This window comes from Artibeus jamaicensis, unplaced genomic scaffold (assembly GCF_021234435.1).
Source record: "Artibeus jamaicensis isolate MK-2021 breed Jamaican fruit bat unplaced genomic scaffold, CSHL_Jam_final scaffold_537, whole genome shotgun sequence".
Classification (NCBI taxonomy): domain Eukaryota; kingdom Metazoa; phylum Chordata; class Mammalia; order Chiroptera; family Phyllostomidae; genus Artibeus; species Artibeus jamaicensis.
In genome coordinates this window covers 31,636,889-31,657,339 of record NW_026522047.1, presented here as the reverse complement: position 1 = coordinate 31,657,339, position 20,451 = coordinate 31,636,889, and the positions used below count along the sequence as shown (strand labels likewise).

General features: G+C 44.0%; 1 protein-coding gene across 2 annotated transcripts in view; it reads left to right on the top strand.

Moving 5' to 3' along the window:
* The window catches only part of SH3RF1 (SH3 domain containing ring finger 1), a 154,490-nt gene that overhangs the window by 130,748 nt on the left and 3,291 nt on the right, over nucleotides 1–20,451 (top strand). For both annotated transcript variants that reach the window (XM_037140375.2, XM_037140374.2), the window contains 4 exons: nucleotides 90–260; nucleotides 2,692–2,954; nucleotides 3,848–4,188; nucleotides 12,963–13,321. In XM_037140375.2, the coding sequence (XP_036996270.2) occupies nucleotides 90–260; nucleotides 2,692–2,954; nucleotides 3,848–4,188; nucleotides 12,963–13,321 (1,134 nt within the window). The remainder of the gene's footprint in view (nucleotides 1–89; nucleotides 261–2,691; nucleotides 2,955–3,847; nucleotides 4,189–12,962; nucleotides 13,322–20,451) is intronic.

Below are 20,451 nucleotides of genomic sequence, written 5' to 3'. Positions count from 1 at the left end.
GATGTTCAAGACTACAATGAGGACAGGTTTTGAGTATCTTGGATTTTGTCTGTTACTCAGCCTGAAAGCAAATATTCTTTCTATCCTAGCTATGTTGCTATCTACCCGTACACTCCCCGGAAAGAGGATGAGCTGGAGCTGAGAAAAGGAGAGATGTTTCTAGTGTTTGAACGTTGCCAGGACGGCTGGTTCAAAGGGACGTCGATGCATACCAGCAAGATCGGGGTTTTCCCTGGTAATTATGTGGCACCAGTCACAAGGTATGGTTTGGAAAATGGTTTACTAAGTCCTAAACAGAGAAGCTTTGTTCTTTCCCATGGCTCTCAGCCTATCCAGATTTCATCTCACATTATAATTGCCTATTACAAGCCAACATTTAAAAAATCCGTATCTGTGTTTGCTGAGATCCCTTCCAACTCTAAAATGCTTAGTGTACCGTTCACGTGGGTAGATACGAAATTGTAGGTTTCTGTGAATACATGTACTGGGTTTTAAGTTACTGGGTTTTATGTACTTGCTTTAAGTAATATGCAGAAGACTCAACTAGACCATTTTTAATATTTTTGTGTTCGAATATATTTTTGTTTTTGGTGTATGCGTGTTTGAAAATAAAAAGCATGATGTTTAATATAAACAAAAGCTATATTGTTAATATGTACATGTTTCTCTAATGCCTACTATGTGCCAGGCAGGCAGATTTCTAAATGCGTTTCACACGTTAATGCTTAAGTCCGTAAACAGCTCACTGTTGTAGTTTCTGTTCTGATCCTCACTTGATAGATGAGGAAACGGAGGTACAAAGAGATTAAATAACCTGTCGGAGATCACACAGTGAGGAAGTGCTCAAACCCAGGTGGTCTAGCACTATATTCCAATAGCTTGATTACCTCTGAATTTTGGCAGTTATTAATAGTTTCTATAATACAGACTAATAAAATTCCTTAAGTATAACATGGATCCTTTATCCTTCGTAGCTGAAGGTGATTTTGCTCCCCGGGGGCATCTGGCAACGTACGGACACATTTTCGATTGTCGTCACTGGAGGGGAGGTGGGGAGAGACGCTGCTCTTGGCGTCTAGTGCAGAGAAGCCGAGGGCGCTGCTGAAGGTCCAGCCGTGCACAGGGCAGTCTCCCACAGAAAGGGGTGATCTGGCCCAAAATGTCACTGAGGTTGACAAACCCTGTTTGACAGACCCATAGGGTAATGGGAAGTAAGAGCTTTTAGATATAAAAAAAGTTCTTTATTTTCTTTAGAGATAAGTTCACCTTCTAGTCACTAGAGAAGGTAGCCTTGGAAACTCCACGAAATGACCTATGATGGCTTTGACATTGAGGGAGCCTGAATTCTGGGCCACTGGGCTCTTAAGTAGTCCAGAGTTAACTGTGTTAAATCATTCCCTGAACCCTCTGATTTTGAATAAATGGCTTAATGAATTGACATGTTTGTCAGTTGTTGGCCTTGATTTACAGGTTGGCCAGCAGCCTAATCAAATGAAAACCAGTATTGTTGCAGATGGTGACAGGATGCTAGCTGTACTTAGACTTGCAGATTTGGAATCGATATACACCTTCTTTTCTGTGTGTCTAAAATCTGCATTCAGGATCCAGAAGATGGTAGGCAGACCCTCCCTGGTGGGAATGAAAAACAAAACAAGCCACAAAAACAAGTAAGGGAAGTAAAATAAACCAAACAACAACAAAAGATTAAGTGAATTTAAAAAAGGTTTTCATAAAACTCAAAAAGAAATTATTTAAGGCCTCCAGAGGGATGCTTAGAGTTAATTATTTGTTATTCATCAGGGTAAACAATAAGGACATTCCAGTTTAATGAAGTATTGTATTTAGGAGAAAGTTACTGTAAATAGAATTGTTTCAATGAATTTAGGATGTCAAAAAATTACATTACACAAAACTGTATCAAACCTAATTTAATGACATTCAACCTGTAAGTGTTTAGAGCCGGCTACACCGCTATAGCTACAAACCCTGGGGAGGTGGAAAAGAACCATCTCACACTGGCCCTGTCTACAGGGAACTTCCACTGAGTCAGGAATATAAGGAATTTACTAAAAAAAATAATACCGCAGTTCACACTCAGGGTCGTAGAACAAAGAAATCCATGTGAACTAGAGTCATAAAATCTTAAGCCTGAGTCTTAGGCAAGGCTTCTTAAGTCCAAGGATTCCTGCTGGATCTTGAAGCATAAGGTAAGGTTAGGAGAAGACAGAAAGCACTACACAGAGTGTGTGTATGTGCACACACACACACACATGCATGTACACAAGCACTTGGGTGATGTGGGGCTGAGGGCAAGTAGGGACAAGATCAGTAAACATGAGCAAGGCCACAGAAGTGCTGTGATTGTAAGGGGGACAAACTTGGCCTCTTGGATAGATGAAGGAGAGTCCAGGGCCTTATGTCAGGGGAGAGGTTTGGCCTTGGTGTGGAACGCTGAACCCAGCAACTGTGTGTTCTTGAGCAGAATATGATGAAGAGTTTTCTGTGACTCAGAATACATTTCAAGAACTTTCTCTGTCTCAGGGCCATTGTTTGTTTGAATTTGCTCTTCTTACACTTTGTAAAAATAATTCCGTTCATTTTTTTTTAATGTTTTGTATTAAAGCTTCTTGCATTTAGTTGTTCTGTTTCCCACCCAGGACTGATCAGATGTCTGTGTTTCTGTCTCGGCAGGGCTATGACAAATTCTTCTTCCCAAGCTAAAGTCCCTATGTCTACAGCTGGTCAGACAGGTCGGGGGGTGACCATGGTCAGTCCTTCCACTGCGGGAGGGTCTGCCCAGAAGCTCCAGGGAAATGGAATGGCTGGGAGTCCAAGTCCTGTCCCCACAGCCGTGGTGTCGGCAGCTCACGTCCACACAAGTCCACAGGCCAAAGTCTTGTTGAACATGACTGGGCAGATGACCGTCAACCAGGCCCGCAATGCCGTGAGGACAGGTACAGGGGGAGCCGGGCTACAGAGGGTTGGGAAAGTGGTTGCCTGCCGGATAGCAGATCTTTTATGACAGATGTTGGGAATGGCAGATGTGATATTAAAATAACAAATAACAGGAAATAGAAGTAGGCACAGTCTAGCCAATGACACTTTACATCTGCTTATTTTGGCTAAGCCTGCCCTGCGTGTTAATTCAAGCCTGACCTACAGATTGAAAGCCTGAAAGGAATTCGGCTGCTCCTAAGAATATCAATAATATTTGGGCATACGACTTCTATGGTCAAGATCACACGATCTCAAACCTCATGGCGCCCACCTGTGTGTCTACCACACAATAGTCTGCCAATCAGTGTGCAGAAGTGTTTTTTTAATGAATTTAGTCACAAGTCTATTTTAGACCTACTGGGACCTTAAAGAGCCTTCTTCTTTCTGCAGCATTGAAAACTTACCAAGAGTCTTGGGTAACAGTGAGAGTAAACGTGTGACTTACATCTGAAAAACCAAAAGAAAGAAAATGGTTAATAAGAATGGAGAGAATAATTATTAAAAAGGGCTGGAGGCTAGTATCGTTTGACCGTGTGCACTGCCATCAGAAACCGGCTCCCTGCCTCCAGCTGTGTGGAAAGGCCTTCTTTCTCTCCAACTGAAGGGCCTCAGGGTCACAGCTAAGCTTCCAGGCACTCACCAGACTCAAGGGCTGTCCTGGAAGGGAAATGGCATCTAGGGACCTAGCTAAGATTAAGTGCTTTTCAACCACCACACATCCATTATTTACTGTAACAAATGCAATAGCATCCTTTCATTATGGTCTGATGCAATAAAATGACTCATGTTTTGATGAGCAGAATTTACTGGAAAGCTAAATTTTACCTTGTTCCCTCCTGTCATTGACTAGTTTTGGCACACAACCAAGAACGCCCTACGGCAGCAGTGACGCCCATCCAAGTGCAGAACGCCACGGGTGTGGGGCCGGCGGCTGTGGGCCTGCCCCACCATCCCATGGCCTCCACACAGCCTCCACCTCCAGCGGCTGCTGTCAGTGTGGGTCGAGCCAGCGCCCCACTAGCCTGCGCTGCAGCTGCTCCAATGGCCTCACAGAGCATCACCTCCGCCTCCCTAGAGACCGAGCCCAGTAGCCAGATAATGGCCATTCTCTCTGGACTTCCCACCTCTTCTGACAGTGCTTCATCAGCATGTGGGAACAGTTCAGCAGCCAAACCAGACAAGGACAGTAAAGTAAGACCTGCCTCCTCTTTCTCTGCTCATGTTTTGTCCCATCATTTCTACTAATGAAAAGACCCATTCAACGGTCCTCAAGTGGTGCTCACCGTGCCCGGTCACTGTGCAGGCGCTCGAGTTATGTTCCTCTGCGTCTGAACACCCACTGGTGGCCAGGCCCTGCGTTAGATACTGTCAGTCACTTCTCCACCTGCAGTTTACGTCTCGTGGAGAAATTTCCTTCTCCCTACTCAACCTCATCATCTTGCTGTCCTTCATTCTTCCTGGCCTTCCAGTTTTGCTTTTTGTTAGAAGGTCTTCAGAGTGTGTGTGTGTGTGTGTATGTGTGTGTGTCGTGCAAAGAGGATGAAACTGTTCATCAGAAGTGTTATTTGTGGATTTAGTTTTTCTATAGCGTACATGATGATAATCAGCATGGATAGTTTTTCTCTTGGACTTGAGTTATAGGAGAAAATTATTTTGTAAATCCATTGATCTTTTTAAAATTTCTCATTTGGGGCTGAATTTCAAAAAAGACATAAATGGAAAGTTGTGTTTGGAAGACTAATCTATGGTTTCGTTTGGAGACGGGTGGTTGGAGGCAAGGGAAATTGATGGTGATTTTGGAAATTGATGAAAGAGAAGAGTGATAACAAAGTCTGGATAATTGTATTATATTCATGGCCTTTTCCTCAGTATGTCATGCATTTCTCCTTTTCTACAATAAAACCCAGTTCTAGGAAGCTCTAGGGTAATCATAAACTCTTAGCCACCTGGTTCAGCAGTAATAGATGCCACTCTATTTAAAAAGTTAGGTCAGCCTGTAAATAGGGGTTTATAAGAAAATAAACTTTACAGCCTACTAAAAAGTTAATATTTAATTATTGGGTTAACACGAGCGTTTTTGAAAAAGATTGGTATCTCGTCAGCGTTTATAATTAACTACATTAAACTCGTCGTACTCAAGCTGTCAGGTTCAACTTTGTCAGTATCGTTAAAAGAATTATTTTAGAATTTAGATTGTAAAGTTTTGGAACAGCATGTCTCAGGGCTCTCGTCACTGAGGAGAACAGGGACTCTTCAGCCCCTGCCTTTCCAGAAATGAATCCGCTGATGCTCTGCGGCTTGAAAGGGACCTGGGCCAGCCAGAGATGTGGCTCCGAAGGGCGACACGTCCCATCCCTGGAATTGGAGGATACGTTTCCCTCCAGAACAGAAGGAGTGTCACAGGTTTTAAAGGGATTATCCTGGATTTTCAGGGTGGGGTGAATGTATAATCACAAGGAACTTCATGAAGGGGAGGCAGGAGGATCAGGGCCAGAGAAGAGGTGACCTCAGAAGCAGAGATCAGAGTGATTCGAGGAAGGAGCCACAGCCCAGAAATGCAAGTAGCTTCTAGAATCTGGAAAAGGCAAGGAAGCCGATTCTTCCCTGGGGCCTCCAGAAGGAATGCAGCCCTGCCAACATCTTGATTTTAGGACCTGATTTCTATGCTGTGTAGTAAACCAATCCAGGCCCTTACTCGGGTGTGCTGTTCAGTACCCATCCTTGACAGATGGCCACTGGCCTCTGTTTGGGTACCATATTGACCAGCAGCACCCTAGCTCCAGAGTGTCCCATGCCATTTTCTTCATTTTAAGTTGCTTTGTGGAAAATGTTAGTCTCTTTTCTATAGGAGGCCTTAAGGTATTTCAGGGTTATCTTCTTTTTATGTGTGTGGACACAGTCTTGAAGTTCTTTTCACCATTCTTTGGGTCATCCACCGGTTACAAATTTTCCCTTCTTAAATCTACTACCTCATTCAATGTTCCAGGTCCACTAAAGAGACTTTTCCTGATTGATATAAGTTCAGTAATTTCATGATTAACAAGACTGGAGTGTGATTTAGCCCCCATTTCTCCATCCTGTCTACAAGGATAGCATGGAAGACCTTTCAAACCACCACTGAGATCCAAACATCTTTTCCACTCTCCCATCCAAACGGTTCCCCAGTGGCCGTACCATTTTGGCTGTTACTTACTATTAGCAAACATCTCCTGCAGGAGTCTCCTCCTAACAGCCTCATGTCTTTCCTTAAGCAAATCTTTCATAAATACACTATTCTAGAATTTTCCAGATGATCTGCAAAATGCATTATTGTCTCTCTCTCTCTCTCTCTCTCTCTTTTTTAATTTTGACTATACACACCCTTCTTTGGCCTGTTGTGTGAACCTGATCCCAGATTCACCAGGATCTGTTGAAGATAATTGATTGCATTGTAGCTGTAAATTTTCTCTGTACTCTGGGGTAAATTCAGCCCATCAAGAGTAGTTGTTTGATCTCTAAATCCCAATCTCTTTATCTCTTTTTCCTCTTATCAAGGTGTATTCTTCCTTTCCAGTCAGAAGATTATCTTCGCCTTTCTTCATACCACCTGAGAACCACCATCCATCCCAAACAGCAGGTTTCTGTCCTTCTTGTTCTCCTTTCAAACATAACTTTAAAGCAATGCAGCCCCTGCCCCCATCTCCAACCCTCCCCCCTTTTTTTTTTGGTCTTTAGCATTTTTTGCAACTTTAAGCTCATAGGGGCCATGATTATATTCTTTCATGGCAGCCATTCTCTTGATGTCTATATAAAAGACCTTTAACAATTTGAGCCCATTAGGCTGCTCCCTGGGGGAACCACATTAGTACCTTTAGATGCCTCTGCGTTTTCATCTGTTGAAATAATTTGCAGTTGTATGGTTAGAATTTTATTCTGGAAGCCCTCCTCCCCCTTGAAGTATCTTTCCTTTTGAGTTTCAGGTCATGCATATATTTTCTTTGAATTTTTAGAATACGTTCTTTTAAACTTGAGAGTTCAAATCTAACTTCTCTTTGAGCACTTACTTCTAAGTTCTCAGTATTTCCGCTTCAACGGCTGAACATCTTTGCCCCCTACCTGGTCTCAACCTTTCCCCCAGTTGATCAGAACTACATCCAAAGTTGCAGTTTGCTGAACTTTCGGTGAAGTTAACTTATCCAAAAGTCAAGGAAAAAGCGTATCAGAGATTCTAGTTTTAGTTGAGACATCCAGCAAAGTTAGGTGTTTGAAAATGCTCTCATTATTTCTGTCTTCTTTTGTCATTTTGTGATCAGCATCACCCATTTATGTAAACTCTCCAGGCAGTGTGGGGTGTGTCCCCCAAGTGAGAGCTTGTCCAGCTCCCTCTTCTCTCTGAGCCAGCGCCCTGCCGTGGACCAGCACTGGTGCGCAGCCGCAGCAGCAGCGTGTGCCTGCTGACGTGCACCCAGCACCACTGCAGGTCTGCACTTTGCTGGGCTTCTTCCTTTTGAACGATATTTTATTCGGAAGTTCCTATATCACAGAGTCTCAGAAAAGGTGTTTTGGGCCCTGACTTAAAGTGTCCAGCTAATTTGGTCTGGTAACTGCATTCTGTGATTTGATGAATAGGCATGTGAAACTCTGTACTATCTTCCCAAACATCATCGCAGTTATTTCTTGGTTGAAATCCTGGGCCTTTTTGCTGTTGCTGTTCTTTCTACAAGATTATCGATGTCTTCTACAGTTGCTACTTTAACAGCTTTCTCTGGACATTTTTCTAACTTCATTTTCAGTTTAAAGGCTTCGTTACTTGATTAGCTAGGCCCCAGGCGGATGTGCTTCCCAATCCTTATGAGATACTCATGAATATGTATATATATTGTTATTGCATCTTCTTATTATAAAAACTATACATATTTACTTAGAAGTTAGAGGAAATCGAAGCATCCAGACAGAAAACCTGAATATGGTTTGTGATCCAAAATTTAAAAGAAAACTGTTAATATCGTGCATATATCTTTCCCCCACCAATATACCAAAATATAAAAAAATATTATTTTGGTAGTAAGCTTTCATTTAGAAAAATCTTTTCCTTTGGCAATTATATAATTAGCTATTCTTATACTTTCTAAATTCTGTTAAAAGGTAAGCTGGGGGAATATTAAAAATTTTAAGAGTTTATTTGAGTAAAAGGCCATTAAAGTTAGGCAGTGCCAAACCAGAAGCGGTCAGGAGTAGTCCAGCAGCAGGAATCAGGTGCAAGACTTTTACAGAGAAGGCAGGGGGCAGAGCAAGGGCATTATCTGCTTGGCCACCTGGAGCAGTTAGTGGCTTTATCTGGGAAAGCCTCGGGGCCCGTTCATGACCAATTGTTGTTAGGTTTTGATCCCTTAACCGTGAGGCACGTACAGGTCCAGGCTTGGGTGTGCTGTTGTGGGCTGCCCCGGGACTGGAACCACCTCAGTCTGATTGCCTCTAACGAAACCTCTAATGGTTTAAATAACTTCACAGTTCTAACCCTCGAGTCAGAAACAGAGAAGAAACCGCCCCTAATGCCCCACCCCAAGTGCTTCCATTTCCTACCCCTACCTTCCTGGTCTGGAGATGCCTCCTAAGTCTCCTCTGCCGTTGTCGTTGGTTCCACAGGGATCAGTGGGAGTGGGTGTTGGTTCTCGAGCTCTCTGCCTTATTCCTGGTACGTTCCTGAAAGGTAGCATTTCTGTAGGGGTCAGCATTTAGTGCCTCAACCTCCCCACCCCCAAATTCCTAATGACTCTCTCCCCTAAGGAGTGAACCACAGGTTTTTTTCAATCAACCCACTAATGTTTGAAGATCCTTTGCTATTAGTTTTGGTTTTCTTAAGAAGAGGGCCCATCTAGTTTTTAAATGCCCAGGTTCTTCTATTCTGAACATGTGCCCTGAAGTCCTTAGTGATCACTTTCTTTGTTCACACGGTCTTCCTTTTCCCCCAGTTCTCATTTTGCTATCCGAAACAAGGCAGTCTGTGGGCTTCACCATTTCCTTTTCTTGAGGAGAAGCTCACCCTTCCTGTTAAGTGGTCAGAGGCACTGTTGCAGCCCCTGCTGACAGCTGGGATCCAGACTACAGCTGGACAGTGTGGCTCCCCACCCAGCAGTTGGCTCAGAGCGACCTTCGTGGTCAGCAGCCCTTGGGTCAATGCGTCTGCTCTTGGGGTGGCACAGAGTTGGGGGCGCTGCTAGAGATGATGCCTGTGCTAGATTCAGAGAAGAGCAGGGGCCTGGTTCCAACGTCGCCCCATACCAGCAGTGTGATTTTAGGCAAAGTTAGAGAAGTTTAGGCAATGGGAATAATATTGATGCCTATCTCATCAGGTGGATGTGAGTGGAAATCCTTACAAGTGTGTGTAATAAGATTTTTGAATCCAGTTGGTGTTTAACCATGTCTAGAATTTCACATGGCCTTTCCCTTTCTCTATACCCCTCTTTAAAAAATGCGCTCCTGCCGCCTCCCCCATCTGCACCCCCTGGTCGACCGCCCTCCCCTGACCCTGCTTCCTGCAGAGCAGCCATGTTGGGCTCTGGGCTAGAGAATGGGAACTGCTTCTTGTGTTGCTCACTGTGGTATTCCCAGAGCTTGACACATCGTTGGTTCGTCTATGACAATAAATATTTGTTGAAACAAGGAGTGCCTATTATTGGGCAATCATATGAATTAAGTTTTTGAAATTCCTTAGTTAAGAATAGTGACTCTGATTATTGGGAGTCTGACCGCGTAGATTTTTGATGACCAGAGGCCTGTAACACTATTAATCTTTTGCTGCTTACTACTCTGTATATCCAAGGGCAGGAGAAGAATGAGAGGAAGACTCGGGGGGTAGAATATAGTTAATTGGCTGTTGCTCAGATGAAATTTATTTTTGCTTGGAAAGGAGTTCTGACTTGATGCTTCCCATATTGTACTCATTCTGTGTTCTGTGCCTAATGGAAAGTTATTAAGTTGATATTCAGAAATTATTTTTATATGTAAAAATTATTCTTTTTGGTATCTGGTGATGATTTTCTGATCTGAGTAGTTCTTTTCATTTTGGGGGGTGGTATCTGAGATGCAGTTTTAAATCATCAAATTTTCTGCAGAGAAAATTATGACTCTAAGTCATCTGAGAATAATTTCTTGGGAAACCCACAAGAAAAGAATTAGTAAGGTTTATGTTAAAAGATATGCCCCTTGTTTTTATGCATGCTGACATTACATGTAAAAAATTGCTTTGCTGAGGTGTAGTCTTCATGAATTCATCCGTAGTTTTTGCTTCTGCCATTGGATTTTGAAAAAAACAAAGGTGCCCTTAGATGATAAGTATCTGAGTTTGCAAAATTATGTCTCTCATGTGGCACATTGCTCTGTTCACGTGGAGGACATCAGAATGTGATATTAAAAGTGCAGCTCTTTGGAATTCTGGCTGCATCCTTTCTGTGTTAACAGCACCCCCATCCCCCATCCCCCTTAACCATCCCCCATCCCCCATCCCCATCCCCTGCACCCCTGCGGCTACAACTACACCTAATCCTCTGCCTTCTGCTCCGTGGGTCGCCGCCAGCGGCTGATGATGATAACACATCCCCTAGAAGTCATTAAAGCAATCTGTATTTAATGTGTTTAATCATTTTAGATGAACCAAGTCATCTTTCTTCTTAATCACTTTAGAGGCTGTTCCCTGAGTGCCATTCAGTTAACTGATATTTTTCTGAGTGCCCAGACTGAGCTTTTAAGAAACCTCTTTAGCTGTGGCTTGCTGAGATTGTAATTTATCAATGGCCTTGATGTTCTCAGTACATCTGTGGGGGTCCAGAGATTTGAGAGTGCTTTCTTACATCATGGCAGAAATAGCTGGAAGCCGTGGCTGGCTGCTGCTTTCGATGTGTGAGCCATTGGATGTTACTCCTTCCCAGCTCGTTTTCCGGCCCTCCACGCCGCAGGCTCCCTTGGAGAAGTGTGGCAGCAGCTCCAGTAGGTCTTCCGTCGGGCCACTGCATTGGCCAATGTGTAGAGGGAAGTCTTTATCACCACTGGATAATCCAGAGCATCCTCTTACTTCTTTTGCCTTGGGATGAGCTAAGTATTTTCCCCTCCCCTCACCTGCCTCATGCTCTTTCAGTCTTGGCCTCTCAACTCAGCAGGTGCCTGGCTGTGCACGAGGCACGGGACGTGATACAGAGGTGTCTGAGGACCAGGCACTGCACTCAGGCAGGTGGTCCAACTTTATATGGCTGTGTCTTGGAATACATATAAGTAACCTGTTGGATCGTGTGAAATTAGATAAGTGAAGCAATAGCTAGTAAGGTACATTATTGAGGCTAGGCCTTAAAGAAATATGCAAAAGAATATTCCTTTGGTTGGAGTGGGGGGGGGGAAGGGTCCGCAGTCGATTGATTGGCTCTTCTCGTCTGCAGCCTGAGTTGAGCATGTGCAGAAATGACAGAACCCCCCACCGTCTCGCCCCTGCCCCTGTTTCTAACCCGAGAGGAGCACATACTGTGCACTGCGTTAGGTAAATGGGGCTTGTGGTGCAGTCTCTCCAGATGCCTTTTCATTGTCTGATGAATGATTACTTTTGTCTCTTCCTTTTCCCCTGCCATTGTGTGTCCAGCGAAACTGTGTGATTATGGAGTCATTCCCCAAGGGATTTCTACTGAGTGTGAACTAACTCATTACCAAGAAAAATTCCTGAGTGTTATATCTCCATATGGGCTCCTCATAATTCTATTTCTCTACTAGTGGGAGCTTCATGATTCTAATTTGCCTGTAGAGTTTTCTAAAGAATTGTTTCTTTGTAAAACTTTTTCTTTTCAAGCCATATTTCCATTCAGAGGACTTTATGATGTAAATGACATCTTAGTAAAACATTTTGAAATGATGCTTGTTACCTATACTGGGTCATCAGAAAGGATATTGATGTTTAGGGCTTGAGAACGACGGGAGCTCACTCTAGATCTGGCTGTCCGAGAGGACCAATGAACAGAAATGTCAAAAGAGACAGAGCTTCAAGAGCTGGCTTCTCTGGGGTGCTATTGCTGGGGGAAATCCCCATTTGTACATTTGCTTGCAAAAAGACACAGGCAATGGTTTTGCACATACTGAAGCTTTTAAAAAAATTTTTGTAGTGTTTTTGGCTTTCCAAACAGGGATGTACTTATACAATACTAATGGTTTGACTTCTGTTATTTTGGGCTTATTAAATCTTATAAAGATGACATACGAGAAGTAGTTTACCCTTTAACTTTAATTAAAACATCACTACCTAGCCCTGGCTGGTGTAGCTCAGTGGATTGAGCACAGGCTTGCGAACCAAACAACTGCGGTTTGATTCCCAGTCAGGATACATGCCTGGGTTGCAGGCGAGTTCCCAGCAGGGGACACACTAGAGGCAACCATACATTGATGTTTCTCTCCTTCTCTCCTTTCTTTCCCCTCTGAAGATAAATAAATAAAATCTTTGAGAAAAAAAAAGAAAAAGATCACTACCTGTAAATGTAAGTAGTCAAGTCTATGGATAGAGAGTAAAGTGCTATTAGGTGTATGTTTAATTCAGCATACAAGGACTAGAGATAGGACAGGCAAAATTTCAGGAAATAAGTCCATAATCTGAGATTTCCACTTGGTCCTAAAATGTCTGCTTCTGCCTTCACCAAGCCTGAGATGTGAATTTGTGCATCTTCTGCTTTACATCTTTTTTTATCTGCTTATCCTACCTCAGTAGACGATAGTGGTGAACGATGGAAAGCCCCCAAAGAAGCGAAGACAGATGGGTGGAAAGGGAGAACAAAGAGAAGCACAGGGGCAGGTTAATACCACACAGAACTGACAGGTGGCTAGACCATGGATAGCCAAGTACCCACAGAAACAATTTTAAAAGATCAGCCCCAAAACTGAAACTACAGTGCCGTATAGATTACAGTACAACAGTTCTGTCAGTCTTCAACTGATGTGCCTTTTTTTTTTTTTTCTAGAAAGAGAGAAAGGGTTTGCTGAAGTTGCTGTCCGGCGCCTCCACCAAACGGAAGCCCCGAGTATCCCCTCCAGCCTCACCCACCCTAGAAGTGGAACTGGGTGGCGGCGAGTTGCCGCTGCAGGGAGCAGTGGGTCCGGAGCTGCCGCTGGGGGGCGCCCACGGCAGGGCCGGCTCCTGCCCCGCCGACGGGGATGGCCCTGCCTCCGCAGTGGCTGCTGGAGCAGCTCTGGCCCAGGAGGCTCTTCATCGCAAGACGAGCTCCCTGGACTCTTCCGTTCCCATCGCCCCACCTCCTCGGCAGCCTTGCTCCTCTCTGGGCTCCGTTGTGACTGAGTCTAGGCCTGTTGTTTGTGAAAGGTGAGTGCAGCATTTTTGCAGGAGAAAACTGAGAACGGCGTGGCAAGCTTTATGCCGGAATATTTATCCTGATATTTAAGATACTTTCTCACATCCTCCTAATTTTTTTAATCTAAATATGTAATAACAACCAAGTATTGGCTTTCTTTTACCACTTTCTATAACGTAGTCTAGTCTGTTTTTTCCTTCTATGTGCCTTCTTGTGTATTTTCTCCAGACTACCGCCCCAGAATTGTATCTGGATGAAGTTGGTCAGTTACTGGAAACGTGTTCACATCTCTTCCTGCTTCTTGGCTTCTCTCTTCTACTGCCAGCGATTGCTCCCTTGTTTCATCCGTTGCCTTTTTGACTAGTACCCGGTACTTGTCATGCAACTGGAGAATTCCGCCAACCAAGAGGGTTCTCTTTCTATTCTTCCTGAGCTAGAAGAGTGTGGCTCCTTTTTCAGACACCTACTCCCCCTCCTGACCCAGTGACTTGGTGTGGTTACAGCCAGACCAATAATAGCCTGTGTCAGCAATTCTGGCCCTGAATAACAATTAGAAAGGGGAGCAGTTGTGTTTTATGCAGTTGCTGGGGTGTAGGAGTGCCTTAGGAAAGAAGATGTACTTAATAAACAAATATCTGCTAGGATTATTGCAATTAAAAATGAAACACTGTTCATTCACCAGGAAAACCTCGTGAAATACACTAAAAACAGTGGTCTATTTCCATAAGCTTTATGCCCTTTGTACCTGCATTTCATAAATAAAGAAGGTGTCTCATTTGTGGATGTGTTGCCTTTTAGGTAGTATTTTCTATTACTGATTTGAAATCTTTATATAAAGCATTATACTTTAAAATCGCTTAAATTCATCTTAATTCAGCATTTCAAATGAAGATTTTTACCAACCCAAATCTGAGGCCTTCCTTCATATATTCTTGGTACATTTTTTTACCCAAAAAGTAAACTATAGAAGAATAAACTTTCAACAATCTATGTGCATTAAGAATAAAGTACACAATTTATTGTGTATTTTTATAGTGAGGTAGGATAATTTTTTGCGGTTCTAATCCTTATAAAACCAGTTTTGACATGAAATGCCACACTAAAAAGTGTTCTTTCCCCACAAGTAAAATTCTGCCTACCCCCTCATCTCTTGTGCTTTGTAAAGCCTTGAAATTTTGCCCCAAATTCATGCAGACCTTTATTCTGAGAGTCCGCCTTTTGTCAACACCCTGTCCCCTCTGCTTTCCAGGGATGAAGCCTCTGCCCCTGGGGTTCGTCCAGTGACTCGTTTACTTCTTCTGGTGGCGAAGGCTCCTCCTCTGCCCACCCCCAGGCCCTGATCTGCAGTTTCCCCTTGTGCCTTGGGTCCCTCTCGTCTTCCCCTGTCATTTGTGGTGTTTGTGTGACTGTTCAGAGTGCGCATTCGCTTTGCCCAGACTCTCCCCAGGCACCGGCCTGGGCGCTGCTCCCCCGCCCCCATCCTGCTTTCCTTTTCAGTTGCCAGATGTCCTCAGTCTCTGTGGCTCTTGCGTTCCAGCCCCTTCCTGGAGGGGAGCTCGTTTCTAACAGCAGGCTCCTGCAGTTCAGTGCGTCCGACAGAGGAGAACACACAGGTGGTAGTGGTTCGGGGCGCGCGGGATGCATCGACGGGGAACATGGAGACTTTAATGATGGGACAGGTGGGCACAGCCCTCTGGAGTCCTCTGGCATGTTTCTTATTGTAACCATCTCCATGTTTCCAAATGGGAGGGGAGTCTTCGGAGAAGATTTCTGCCCAAGTTTATATTTTTATAATTCATGAGTTCAATGGAATATTAAATGTAATAGCCAGCCTGACCACCTTTTCACAGACCCTTTGCCTTCATGCAAGTACGATGATAATATTTATCGAACTTGGAGTCTTAGGTCTGCCTGGCTATAAAAATGGTAGGAAAAATGTGTGCAAACAAGTATTAGGGGACAACATCCTATTATTCACTGGGAATGAAATTTTTTCATTAACACAAAGCTCCCAACTGTATCATTTTTGATATTTCAAAATTTTCAACACAATAAAAAATACTTAATGCTACAAATGGAGGAACCATTAACTTTCACATCAGCGTGATTCAGAAAGCATTGCAGGATCTCAGATTCCTTGATTCACAATCTAGATATCTGCAACTCCTGCCCCGGGAAAATGCAGAGTGCCTGGGGTTCTGAGCATTTGGACTGGTAGAATTTCACAGGACTGTGTGTCAGTGCAGAGTCTCAGTACAGTGTGAGATAAGCTTCATCTGCAGATTATAATGGAACTAACATAAAATTTCTCCTCAAACCATGGCCCTGCCCCATAAATCTAAAGTGAAAGAGTGTGACGAGGGCAGCCAGCTCTGTCGGTGGAAAGAAGCCTGCTTGGGACAGAAAGACTTAAGACCGTCACAATAGGGAAGGATGAACCTGGCAGCTGCTGACGGGTCTTGGGGTCCATGAGAGGATTCTCTGGGGAACAAAAACGTTCTGTGTTTGTCAGAGAGACTGAAGAAAACAAGCAGGAAATGACGCCGTGCCCTGGAGGCAGCGAGTGGATAACTGATGGCAACGAACGTAATAGAGCAGATATTTTCGTCTCTGTTTGAGAGGGACTGAGGACAAAATAATTGGGAAATTGCAAACAGAAAGTAGAAATAAAATATTTCAGAAGGGATGGCAAATAAAAGAAAGTGTATAGGACAGCTTGTTTTGTCTTCTACTGAAAAGTATACAAGTAAAGGGCTGAAGCAGATGCAGCCAGTCATCTCCATGTATATCTCGAAGTTCAGGGATTAAACTGAGAGCCATACACCTGGAAGCCCATCTCCTACATTAGAAAAGAACCTGTGATTTCTGATCGGGGATTAAGCTAGAACACTTGGAAACATACACGTTGGATAGAGATTAAGAATCCCTATCCAATTTATAGAAAGGTAGTCCGTTTAACCAGCATGGGTCAGTGACAGTGAACCCACTGGATGAAGCAATGGAAATATGCTACTCGGACGTCCAGCAGACTGCAAAGAGAGCTAGTATGGTTTTGCCAGTAAAGTGCTTCATTGGCTATTAGATTGTCGTAGCAACTAACAGAAAGCAGTAAATGGTTACCCACCCAGACCAGAGTGATGGGCAGAATGCTTCCCAGAGCCACCAGGGGTTCCATTTGGGCTCTACCAGGGGAGATTAGAAACAAAAAATGTACCAACTACAGAGAATGCGAGAGAGACCAGAAAAATGAAGGGAACAGAAAATGTGCACAAATAAAAGACGGCAAGGAAGGCTGGTGTTGGGAAGTCCGCGAAGCCTCTCTCTGCAGCAAGCTTCCTTTTCTTGGATTCCACTCTGTGTCACCAAGAACTGCTGTAGTGCCCAACAGCCACAGGGAGGCAGAGACCAAGTCTGCGAGCCACACTGTACACAGCTCGCTTGCCCCCAGGTGCTCTGTTTACGGGGAGCAGGAAGCACTTTGCAACAACCAACTTACCGCTCAGTTTTGGATGTTTTTACTTTTTTTTTCCTCTCTAGCCTTTCCATTATTTTTATTTGCTCATTCATTTCTTTATTTTTTAAATTGTGACAGCATACATGTAAAATGTGCCATTTTTTCAGTTTCAAATTTAGTAGCATTATGTATATTCACACCGTTGTATAACCACCACCACTGCCCATCTCTAGAACGTTTTCAGCATCTCAAACCAAAACTCTGCACCCATTCAACAGCGACTCCCCACCCCTGTCCCATCCCTCCCCTGGCCCCATTCTGCCTTCTGCCTCCATGAGCCTAACTGTTCCGGGTACACAGGAAACTGCGTGACACTCTCCTTTTCTGCGTGGCTTGTTTCACTTAGCATATTGTTTCATGGTCCATCCCTGTTGTAATATTTGTCAGAATTTCATTCTTTTTTAAAGGAATTTTGTGCATTTTTTAAATAGTTTTATTGTGTAATTGGGCCTTTTCTTTTTGTCATTCAACATGCGGATTGAGAATGATCTTATCTCCTCCGCTAAAGGGTAGGAGGCACGTCAGTGAATTACCGTGATCTCACCCCTCGAGCGGTGTGTAGTCTAGTAGAGTAAAAGAGGCAGGGGTGCAGATGGCAGTTGTACCGTGGAGACTGGGCCGGCTGCCATGAAAAATATACATGAGGCCTCTGGGATCTGGTCAAGCATGAAATTGCTTCCAGCCGTGGAGCTAGAGAAGATTTCATGGGGAGGACTGGAGCGCGGCTTGAGCGGCTGCTTGAGCGTGGATGGGCGAGAGGCAGTCAAAGGCAGTTCCTCCTTCCTGGTGGGAGGAACTGCAAGAGCCCAGGTGTGAAGTGGGGGAAGTGAAGGTCATATTTGGGAGACGTGTTCAGGTTTAGAGAAGTGTTGGGTACGTTCATGGAGATAACAGTAACTATAGCTATAAAGAGAGACTGACGTCACATCACGTAGGGCCTTACGTACTAGTATGAGGATCGACCTCGTTCACAGGCATTGAGTAGCTGAGCAACAGGCCATTACAAATAGAGCTGCCAGTTAAGAAAATGAATGTGTTCCATGTAGTACGGAATAGGGGCCGGGAGAGATCTGAGGCAAGGACAACAGGTCGATTATTTAATTAGGTGGAAGGTAATGAGTTTGTCCCCAGATGGTGGTGGCAATGACAATAAAGAGGAATGGGTGGGGTGCGGATTTTGAGGGAGGATCAGCAGGTCCCAGGGAGGTCATGAGAGAGCAGTTCTTTGACTCCTGAAGTTCAGAACTTCCCAAAAGCACTCTTCAAATCAAGACGGGCACAGTCCTGGTGAGGCCGAGGGTGCAGCAGCAGGCAGGAAGGGTCTCTACAGCTGTGCTTTACGTCTGTTTGTGGGTCTGTAAACACTCTTACTTGGCAAACCCTTTCCTTGCCTGAGATAGCTGACCAGTTGTGCCCAGTATTTGGCTTTAAGGGCTTGTATTGGAAATCTGTATGCAAACTACCTCACTAGGCTCCAGGCCAGAATTGGAGCTGGAAGATTTCTAAGTAGAGTCTGTTACTGCTGCACCTGGTAGTCTTCATACAATCAAGACTGTGTCACAGTTTCCATTATGTACATAGTTTCTCATTCCACCCCCTAGAGGTTTATAACTTTGCAATGAAAATGGGCTCCCCCTGGGAACTTAGCAGGAAGATTATGTTCATAGCCCAGCAGCAGTTCTAGTTCAAAAAATCTTTGACAAAATTGGCTTAGTGCATTTCATAAAATGCAAATATTAATCTAATTCACTTCAAGTTTTTCAAGAACTGTTTTTGTTTCATTTCCCCTTGAAGGCAGCTCACAGAGACCAGTGGGAACACATTTCATCAGACATCTACTCTGAATGATCTGAGTAACTTGTACACTTTTTTCCCCCAGAATTACAGAGCTTTGCTGAAATTTAACTTCCCCCAAATGGCAAGTGTTTACATTGCTTTTTACATGGATTTTTAGTACATTGGAACAGACTTGAGAAATCTCGTCTGGATCTCTTCCTTCAGATAAGTCCAGGATGAAATTATTTGTCTTGCTTTTACAGATGTCAGAGAAGGGATTCCAAGACCATCACTACGCCATTCTAAAGCGTGTCAGATCTCCTGACCAGGCAGTTTGCCTTGGGCTGTGTTCCGAGTCGGTTTCTGGGGCAGAGGTGGCTGGCTACTGGCTGGCCCGATCTTCACCCCCTTGAAGCACCAGACACCTGCCTGCTTTGGCTGCAGCCATATGATCATAATGGGGTGTGAATTATGTGAGCATCACACTTATACTCTCACGGATTATGTGATGATACTTGTTTAACTCACTACAGTCCCATTCTGCAGATGAGGAAACTGAGATGAGAGCTGAGATAATCGGCCTAAAGTTCATCTGCTCCAAGTGACCTTTAGGGCCATGTCAGACCCAGGCCAAGGCTCCTCCTACAATGCCATGCCTTTGCCCTTATTCCATACTTGATTAAACCCTAAGCCTTGTCGTCTATAAATATTCATGTTTGAATTAACTGAACCTTTCTTAGAAATGACAAGCCAGCCTCCTTTTTGTGCTTTTGCTTCAGATCGTGGAAGATAATTTGATCTGTGTGTTCAGAGTGTCTCTGGAATTGTTTGGGCAAACACAAAACCTTTGAAGGATGCCTTTTTAATAGAGTAATAGCCTGCGACTCTTGCTCTGGTCCTTCTTAATGAGAATGGATTCTGATTTTTTGGGGCTAAAGATTGGTGAAGCAAGCAGTCTTCTGCAAAGGACTAGGCTCTAATGGGTTTTATGAATTTGGGAACAGTTCTATAGAATTTCATCTGACTATCATGTTTTAAACTGTAACACTATTTACTTACAGTCACGAGTGGATTCTGTAATCTGCCGTATAACAAATTACCCCCAAGATTTAGTGACTTAAAACAGTAAGCATTTATTATCTCACAGCTTCTGGGGGTTGAGAAATTGGGAGCAGTCTCTCTGGGTGCTTCTGGCGTGGGATGTTCCTTGAGATTGCAGACTGGATGGCGGCCTGAGCTGCAGTCCTCTGAAGGCTTGACTGGGCTGAAGGGCTCCCTATTGGCCCGTTAGTTGTGGTTTTTGACAGGAGACCTCAGTTACCCACCACGGGGCTCTCTGCGTGGGGATGTTGAATTTTCTCACAGCATGGCAGCTGATTTTTCCCTAGAGCATACATCCAAGAGAAGGTAAAGTAGAAGCCACCTGCCTTCTATGACCTACTCTCAAAAATCACGCCCTGTCATTTTCACAATATATTATTGATCACACGGATTATCACTATACGTTGTTGGAGAAGGCCACACAAGAGTGTGAATACCAGGGGCAAGGCTCACTGGGACCATCGTGGAGGTTGGGAAAAGCAAGAGTGCTGGGAAAATAAAGAGATAAAAGGATATAGAGCGTGAATAACAAGTCACCTCCCTCAGCATAGAGAACATTAAACCAGCAAGGCTTTTGAGGTTTCTAAGTGATAATTACACCATCACCCTCTGATGGCTGCGTCGAGAACCAATAGAGAAAGAGACAAGTCGTTACACTAATGAAGGTTCTTGTCAGCTTCCTTACTGGTGCATTTGAATTGAGTTTGTGGCCACAGTCTTCCCCTCCCTGTCTAGACCTTAGGACAGCCC